This window comes from Triticum urartu, chromosome 7 (assembly GCF_003073215.2).
Source record: "Triticum urartu cultivar G1812 chromosome 7, Tu2.1, whole genome shotgun sequence".
NCBI classification, from domain to species: domain Eukaryota; kingdom Viridiplantae; phylum Streptophyta; class Magnoliopsida; order Poales; family Poaceae; genus Triticum; species Triticum urartu.
In genome coordinates this window covers 50,432,107-50,441,047 of record NC_053028.1, presented here as the reverse complement: position 1 = coordinate 50,441,047, position 8,941 = coordinate 50,432,107, and the positions used below count along the sequence as shown (strand labels likewise).

The following is an 8,941-nucleotide window of genomic DNA, read 5'->3' as shown; positions in this document are numbered from 1 at the left end:
ACTAACTGCTTCAGCTAGCTCGAGTATGTGTGATGAAAAATGATCGATGAAACAAATACTAGACATATTATTCCCCTAATGTTCTCGCTGAAGCCAAACTTCAGAGTACAGTCACCCAAAGAGCCATATTTGTCTAAGTTCTAAGTACTACATGCCTTTCAGTAGGTAGGTTCTGTGGAGTGAGGACGAAACAAATACTAGACATATTAGAAAGATATATAAGCATAAAACCATTGCATTGATCGATATCACAATAGAGTCATACAAGCAAATTAACAATTCGTAAGGTATGCATAAAGTCGGACCATCAGATTGAGACTACTAGTACCATATACTATGATAACATACCAACTTCAGTGGCCTCCAGTGCGGCGAGCCGCGAGGCGTGCTGAGCGGCGGATAGGTTCATGCACAGGGTAGTCGTTAGCCTCAAGCGGCATGGCTATAATGCCGGGCTGCGGCGCAGCAACTACCATCTCCACCGCCCTACATCATCGGCATCATCCACCACCTGCATTCCTTCTGGATTGGCGCCGTCATCCATCATCTCGTCATCATAGTCATGCTCCATAATGATGGTTGGTGTGGCTAGCGGTGCCACCGCCTCTGCCGGAAGATAGATAGTTTGTCATTTCTAGTAAGTTCCTTAAGTTATAATATCTTCTTTTCTCGAGAGAACGTATTCCCCTAATGTTCGTGTTTTAGAAGACCTTAGTTCCAAATAAGTATACTTTGTTCCATCATCTGGCTTATGTTCTTCATGTAGCATTTAGATCAAATGACTATCAAATTATGTCAATACTTCCACATATCATGGGTAATGTATGGAGACATCCCTATTTCCCAAGGTGTCTTAGTTACCACTGTTTTCAAGTCTAAAGATTAATCATATATACTCTGGCAACTATACATTAGGCAGAGTTGGGTTTTGGGGGGTTGATAGTGAAAAAAAAAAACACATTTTCTAACTGACTCAGTTTTGAAGTGTAGTTCTGTTCAGGCCAGTCAGGCTTATCAGATTTTTGAATTTAATGTAGTATTAATCCCTTTTATTTTTAAAAACAAGGAGCAATGAATCGGGCCCGGTAGCATGTTTTTCGAACAAGCTGTAAAAGGAGCTCTATGAACTCTTAATTTTTGTTTGAATACCATGTTACATTTCCATATGATCCATATGATTCATTAAAAAACACAAGGAACAATGAATCGGGCCGGAGACTGCCGCAGCCGTGGGCACAACATAGATGACTCTGGCGATGGCGGCGCAAGAGATGGGGGCAGTGTCCGTGAGCGTGGTGGCGGCCCCGATTGGGATGCCTTTTTGAAGGGCCCCGCCACGTCTACCCATAGCTTTTTTGTTACAAGTAGTAATTACATGTGACATTGTTGGGGCTCTTTTATTGTGTTATATAGTGCAATAGGTCATAGAAAACCGAAAATCCGCATCTGAGCCCTCCCGCTCAGAAAACAATTCAAAACCAAATACTAGAAAAATCCGCATCTGAGCCCAGACGGGGAGGTTGGTCTCGCTGAACCCCTTGGTCGCCTGGCCGCTCTTTTCGTTGCTTTCAGTAGGTAGGTTCGTGGAATGAGCGACCAACCCCCGCTAGCCACACCATGCACACCGTTGATTTTTATTCCTCCACCATTGATCCCCGTGACATGACCATGCCTTTCAGTAGACACTGGCAAGAGAGCTTCCTCTTGCTAACTCCCGGGAAGCACACAAACAGTTGATTTAGTTAGTATTACAAAAAGCTAAATCAGTCGAATACCAAAGAGACAGACGCCCGATCGAGCAAGCAAACGGATGCACAAGCCATGCCTCTCCAGCGCTTCCACTTGGTCGCTCTGCTCCTTCTCCTCGTGGGTGCTGGCCGAGCTCTCACGGCCACCGTCGGCGCCGACGACGGTCGGCAGTTCGCCTACAATGGCTTCGCGGGCAGGAGCCTCGACCTCGACGGCGCGGCCGAGGTCACGCCCAACGGCCTCCTCATGCTCACCAACGGCACCATCCAGCAGAAAGGCCACGCCTTCCACCCGTCCCCGGTGCCGCTCCGCGCCGCGCGCTCCTTCTCCACGGCCTTCGTCTTCGCCATCTTCGGGCAGTACATCGACCTGAGCAGCCCCGGCATGGCCTTCTTCGTCACCACCTCCAAGGAGGTGCTCGCCACCGCGCTGCCGGGCCAGTTCCTGGGCCTCCTCAACGCCACCAACAACACCAACCCCAACGCCCACATCTTCGCCGTGGAGCTGGACACCCTCCTCAACTCCGAGTGCCGCGACATGAACAGCAACCACGTCGGCGTCGACGTCGACAGCATGGTGTCGCGCGCTTCCGCCGACGCCGGCTACTACGACGACGCCACGGGCCGGTTTCAGAACCTCAGCCTGATCAGCAGGCAGGCGATGCAGGTGTGGGTGGACTACGATGGCGCCGTCTCCGAGATCACGGTCACCATGGCTCCCCTGGGCGTCGCCAGGCCCAAGACGCCCCTGCTGCGGACCGCAGTGAACCTCTCAGCCGTGGTGCAGCACCAGGACACGGCGTACGTCGGCTTCTCGTCGGCCACGGGAATCCTCTTCGCGCGCCACTTCGTCGTCGGCTGGAGCTTCGCGCTGGACGGGCCGGCGCCGACGCTGAACATCTCCTCCTTGCCCGCCCTGCCGCCCACCGGGCCCAAGCCACGGTCCAGGGTGCTGGAAATCGTGCTGCCCATAGCGTCGGCGACCGTGGTTCTGGCCGTCGGCATCGCCGCGTACATCATCGTCCGACGGCGACTCAGGTACGCGGAGGTCCGGGAGGACTGGGAGGTCGCCTTCGGGCCACAGCCCTTCTCCTACAAGGACCTGTACCAGGCGACCAAGGGGTTCAGCGAGACCAACCTCCTCGGGGCCGGCGGCTTTGGAAGCGTCTACAAGGGCGTGCTCCGCAAGCCCGACATGGACACGGAGGTGGCCGTGAAGCGGGTGTCGCACCAGTCAAGGCAGGGGATGAAGGAGTTCATCGCCGAGGTCGCGAGCATGCGCCGGCTGCACCACCGCAACCTCGTGCAGCTGCTCGGCTACTGCCGGCGAAAGGGGGAGCTTCTCTTGGTCTACGATCACATGCCAAATGGTAGCCTCGACAAATACCTGCACGATCCCATGCCTGGCAAGGCTACATTGGAGTGGCCTCGGAGGTTGCACATCATCAGGGGAGTCGCTTCCGGGTTATCTTACCTCCATGAGGGTTGGGAGCAAATCGTCATCCATCGAGATGTCAAGGCAAGCAACGTGCTCTTGGATGCCGAGATGAACGGGCGGCTAGGGGATTTCGGCCTAGCAAGGCTCTACGACCATGGGTCCGATGCGCGGACCACACATGTGGTCGGCACCATGGGCTACCTAGCCCCTGAACTAGGCCACACCGGCAAGGCAACCCCATCTACCGATGTCTTTGCCTTCGGTGCGTTCCTCCTGGAGGTCACCTGCGGGCGGAGGCCGATCGAGGAAGACGAGGGGAACAACCGCGTCATGCTCGTCGACTGGGTTGCCGAACATTGGCGTAACGGTTGCATCACTAAGGCGGCAGACATTAGGATGCCAAACAACTTTAGTCTTGACGAGGTCTCTCTAGTGCTGAAACTCGGGCTTCTGTGCTCCCATCCTTTGTCCAATGCAAGGCCAACCATGCGACAAGTCATGCAGTACCTCGACGGCGACATGCCCCTCCCGGAATTTTCGTCAGAGTACCTCGGCTCAACCATGCTGGAGCAGATGTACAGCGCAGAGTTTTTTAACAAAAATGTAACGTCATATGTGTCATCGGGTGTCATCTCTGATCTCTCCGGAGGAAGGTGACAAAGGTGCATGCCGTGCCAAAATAATTGAGTTGGACTTCTAATGCTTTTATATCCTTGTAAGATGTAACTAGCACTTTGTAGAAGTTTGTTTGACGCTTTGATATTTAATTTTGAATGATTGTAATGGTTTACTTTCTTTCGGTATAGATGTATGTTTATAAAAAACAGGTGAATCATCCATTCTACCTGCTTATGATAGATGTTCCTAACCGATTCATGTTTATGCATGGTAGATGTGCGTATATTAGAGAAAACATTTTTCCTCAGCCGGACGTGCTACCATCGGATCGGGTGCGATTGCACGGCTGCCTAGTGCTCGCTCCATCGCTTTGCATCTTATCTCCACGACAGCCACTCATTCCCTTCTGTATCTCTCTCTCCTTGACGAGGTTTCTTCTTCCTTCCGATCCAGCGCCTTCCTCGGTCTGCTGCCCAACAACGTGGCTCCCGAACTGGTGCCTTCCTCAAGATGCCAACGTTGTAGACTGGGCCTAGGATGCTATAAGCATGTGTCGCTCACCATCGAGGTGTGGACTAAATCCACGAGCTGATGCTACAAGTGTTTCAGGTGGAGTTCTTGTGGCGGTGTTGCAAATCGGCCATCAACAACGGCGACATTATGGAACACGACGATGTCTGCAACATTAGGGATATTGTGGGATGTGTCGATATTCGCAGCATCACATTTGTTGCATTTTTTGCGACAACAAAAATGTTGCGGGAATACAAAGAAGAGTCTTGAGATGTTGTTGTATTTTTTGCAACAAGGGTCTTGTCGCAGTAGTTTTGCAACAAAAGTCTTGGTGCACGAGTATAGAGAAGAGGTCAAGGATGTCACTGCAATTTTTTACAACAAGAGTCTTATTGTAGGAGTTTTGCAACAAATGCCTTGTTGCAGGAAAATAAAGAACAGAGAATAGAAACGATTGGAATGCTTGCGGCACACAATCGGACGGCTCACGACCCGGCTGATCTTTTAAAAAGATCAGCCGGCGGACGCGTAGCAGGCCCGATATATTACTACTTCTTATATGTTTCCAGTGAGTTCATGACTCTTTTCAATAGAATATTTTATTTGTTGAAAGCGATGCTTTTCCTATCAGACCAGAACTTTGAATCCCTTACTTTTCTACGTTCCGACTTTGATTTCAACATCTGACAAGGACTGTTTCATTTATCTACTTCGATTTGATTGATGTTAAATTGTTAATACGTTGTATCAAACAATGATCGTTCGTCAACACTACTAGAGCTATGACTTTTGGCCGCTAGATAAGGTGGTTGGTTGCTAAAAGTTCAAACTTGGTTACTACCAACACTACTTGGTCTCTTCATGGCGGCTATAGCATAGCTAGTCGCTACAGATATTTGGGGACCACCATTGTGATTACTAGTCACTAAAAGTCATATCAATAGCTACCGAACTACAGCTTGGTGAGACTAAGTGAAAGCAATAGCTACCAACCAAATGGTGGTTACTCATAGCATCTAGTGACCAAGGCGCACTTGGTAGCTTAGCCGCCATGCACATGTTCGGTGACTAGACATCTTGCAAGAAATGAACTCTTGTTGACTAAAAATATTTACACCATGCAATGTTGAATGACTAGACAACTTTCAAACAAAACATACTTGCAACCCTTGGTGACTAAAGTCATGACAAAAAATTAAAACATCGTTACAGTATACACACTGACATTTGCACTCTGCAAGAAATCTTACAATTACAGACATCTGTCCATATCACATGTAGATGAATTGGAGTTATGCCCCTGAAATTAACAATTTTGTAGAGAGAATGGAGAATAAATTCGACTAGATTCATTTTGGTAGATAAGAAACTGCAAGATATTTCATCCGTGGTGAACAGCTATGGTAGTTGTCCTCTTGCCGGCAGCATCAAAAGATCAGCGCGTGGGTTCTTTGACCCGCCAGTCATGCATCTTTTTCCTACCATCCCTACGCAGTGACAGCCATCTCACCCAGCAATGCAGGGCACGGCGCCTGCCCAGCTTTTCTCACAAGATAGGATTCTACTTGTAAACAAGTAGAACGGCAGTTGAAAAATGAGCAATCTGTGATGGTAACAACGATGGATCGCATAATTTTCTGTGGCCTGCAACGCCGGTGCCGTATGATCTAAGGAATTTGGGTTTTTTATTCTTCTTCTCAAGGAGGACTAGTACTCTTACGCTGACATATTCAAGATCCATCCATAGCCGTCGGAGTAGCATTCCAACACTTCATTATCATATCTCTGTGTAGTAATCTGACTTTCAGGATGCTCAACGGCACATTCATGCACCAACTGCACAACCACCATCTGTGCTGTGCACAACCACTACACCGTTAAAGTCTAGCGCATGATCACAAACGAAGCAAATTGTGGTTAGTCTATGATTCCGTCATACTACCGAGTTTTGTCCAGGATACTATGGCGCCGGCGGCCCTTCTTCTGCTCATACTCCTGCTGTTGAGCCGTGACGGGGAGGTGGCCTCGTCGCAGGACGATGGCCAGTTCGCCTACCAAGGCTTCGCCGGCGCCAACCTTATGCTGGACGGCCTCGCCGCCGTTATGCCCGGCGGCCTGCTCGCGCTCACCAACTTCACGCAGCAGACAAAAGCCCACGCCTTCCACCCCGCGCCGCTCCGCTTCCTCGGCGGCTCGGCCAACGCCACGGCGGCGCGCTCCTTCTCCACGTCCTTCGTCTTCGCCATCGTGTCGGGCTATGACGGCCTGAGCGACCACGGGCTCGCCTTCGTCGTCGCCCCGACCACCAACTTCACCACCGCCAACTCCGGCCAGTACCTGGGCCTCCTCAACACCACCAACGGCACGGCCAGCGCCCCCATCTTGGCCGTCGAGCTGGACACCATCCTCAGCCCCGAGTTCCGCGACATCAACAGCAACCACGTCGGCATCGACGTCAACAGCCTCGTGTCGCGGCAGGGCCAGCCGGCCGGCTACTACGGCGACGACGGTGCCTTCCGTGACCTCAAGCTTAACAGCCGCAACCCCATGCAGGTATGGGTGGACTACGACGGCCAGGCCAAGCGACTCGATGTGACACTAGCCCCCGTGCACGTGCCCAAGCCCAGCAAGCCTCTGCTCTCCGAGGCCATCGACCTCTCCACTCTCATGGCGGACGCGATGTACGTCGGCTTCTCGGCGTCGTCGGGAGTCATCTCGGGGCATCACTACGTGCTCGGATGGAGCTTCAGCTTGGACGGGCCTGCCCCGACTCTTGATTTCTCCAAGCTTCCTGCCCTGCCACGCCTGGGACCCAAGCCTCGGTCCAAGGTACTGGACATCGTGTTGCCGCTGGCCAGCGCGTTGCTCGTGGCAGCAGCGCTGGCTGCGGTCTTCTTCTTTCTGTGGCGTCGGCGCCGGTTCGCCGAGGTGCGCGAAGGCTGGGAAGACGAGTTCGGCCCCCACCGATATGCATACAAGGATCTGCATCGTGCCACTGATGGGTTCAGGGAGAAAAACTTACTCGGCGTCGGAGGATTCGGGAGAGTGTACAAAGGCCTGCTTTCTGAATCCAATTTGGAGATCGCCGTGAAGAGGGTGTCGCATGAATCAAGGCAAGGACTACGCGAGTTCGTTGCCGAGGTGGCGAGCATTGGTCGTCTCCGGCACCGGAATCTCGTGCAGTTATTGGGCTACTGCCGGCGCAAGGACGAGCTTATCTTGGTGTATGACTACATGTCAAATGGCAGCCTTGACAAGTACTTGCACGATCCAAACATGCCCGCCATATCTTGGCCCGAAAGGTTCTCGATCATCAAAGGGGTCGCATCGGGCGTGCTGTATCTCCATGAGGATTGGGAAAAGGTTGTCATCCATAGAGATATCAAGGCAAGCAATGTGCTCTTGGATGAACAGATGAATGGATGCCTCGGCGATTTTGGCCTAGCAAGGTTATACGATCACGGAACTGTCGCTCAAACAACCCATGTTGTCGGCACCATGGGATACCTTGCACCAGAGCTTGTGCGCACCGGGAAGGCAACACCCATAACCGATGTGTTCGCATTCGGTGTCTTTCTCCTAGAGGTTGCATGTGGACGACGACCGATCAAGCGTGGCGAGCGAAACAACCCTGTAGTGATGATTGATTGGGTGCTTGAGCACCACCGCAGTGGATCGTTACTCAAGGCGGTGGATCCACGACTAGCGGGAAAGTTTGACACAGAGGAGGTTACCCTCGTGCTGCAACTAGGTTTGTTGTGCTCGCACCCATTGCATGATGCAAGACCTAGTATGCGAAAGGTTACGCAATACCTAGATCGTGGGCAGTCGGTTCCTGATCTATCGCCGACTTACATGAGCTACAGTATGCTGGCGCTGATGCAAAATGACGGCTTCGATTCGTACATTATGTCATACCCTCCATCAGCGGCTAGCACTGCTGCGGTGTCTTATGGGTCTACGATGACCGTTCTCACTGAGGGCAGATGAAGTTGTCTGTATGTGTTCAACTTATTTTTGATGTTTCATTTAGAAGAAGCTTATCTTTGAGGTCGGGTAATAATTAATTTGTGATCCTAATATTTCTTTTTGATATGATTTGTGATCCTAGCTAGCTCGAGCTGGCTGATTTAGTTGAGTCTTACTTGAGCTTAGTCGATTAGATATTTTTTCTCAACTCATGCCTCAGAATCACATTCCTAATGGCTCGTTTTGTCTACCTTAGTTGAGTTCTTGCTATACTCACTGAGATCAAAACTAGAGCAGCGGCGTTTAATTGTATCTTTAATTCTGAAAGTCGTGCGGTCAATGTTGACGCACATAGTTTAGCTAGATTTTCGCTTTTTTAGCTCCTGGTCATCATGTCTGTTTTGGCCAACCACAAGACACAAATTGTAGTTTGGCCTTACCCCTCAAAAAAAAGTTGAGCTCTTGCGATTTGATTATCTTTGTTGGGCTCATATCAGCCCATCTAGCATGGGCTTAAGCATGTTTTAAAAAGCCCATTAAATGGACTAATAACTGTCAAAATCACTTATTAAAGAATACTTTTTGCAAAGGCCACTCTTACGTCCTAGGTTGCGGCAAGGGGTGCAGTGCATGTGCGTCATTTGTCATAGCCTGA

The 8,941-nt window shown here is 50.8% G+C and overlaps 1 protein-coding gene across 1 annotated transcript; it reads left to right on the top strand.

Annotated features, from left to right (window-relative positions):
- The first annotated feature begins 1,626 nt into the window (after window positions 1-1,626).
- Window positions 1,627-8,450, top strand: LOC125519013 (L-type lectin-domain containing receptor kinase SIT2-like). Its single transcript, XM_048683896.1, has 2 exons — window positions 1,627-3,813; window positions 6,652-8,450. The coding sequence occupies exons 1-2, from the start codon at window positions 1,822-1,824 to the stop codon at window positions 8,305-8,307; spliced, it is 3,648 nt and encodes a 1,215-aa protein (XP_048539853.1). The 5' UTR covers window positions 1,627-1,821; the 3' UTR covers window positions 8,308-8,450.
- Window positions 8,451-8,941: the final 491 nt, after the last annotated feature.

What these genes read in the sequence shown, in the direction of transcription:
- LOC125519013 (XM_048683896.1), top strand. Translation starts at nt 1,822, where the DNA reads ATGCCTCTCCAGCGCTTCCACTTGGTCGCTCTGCTCCTTCTCCTCGTG. An exon ending in CGTCATATGTGTCATCGGGT is followed by an intron (nt 3,814 to 6,651) that starts GTCATCTCTGAT and finishes AACTCCGGCCAG; the next exon opens with TACCTGGGCCTCCTCAACAC.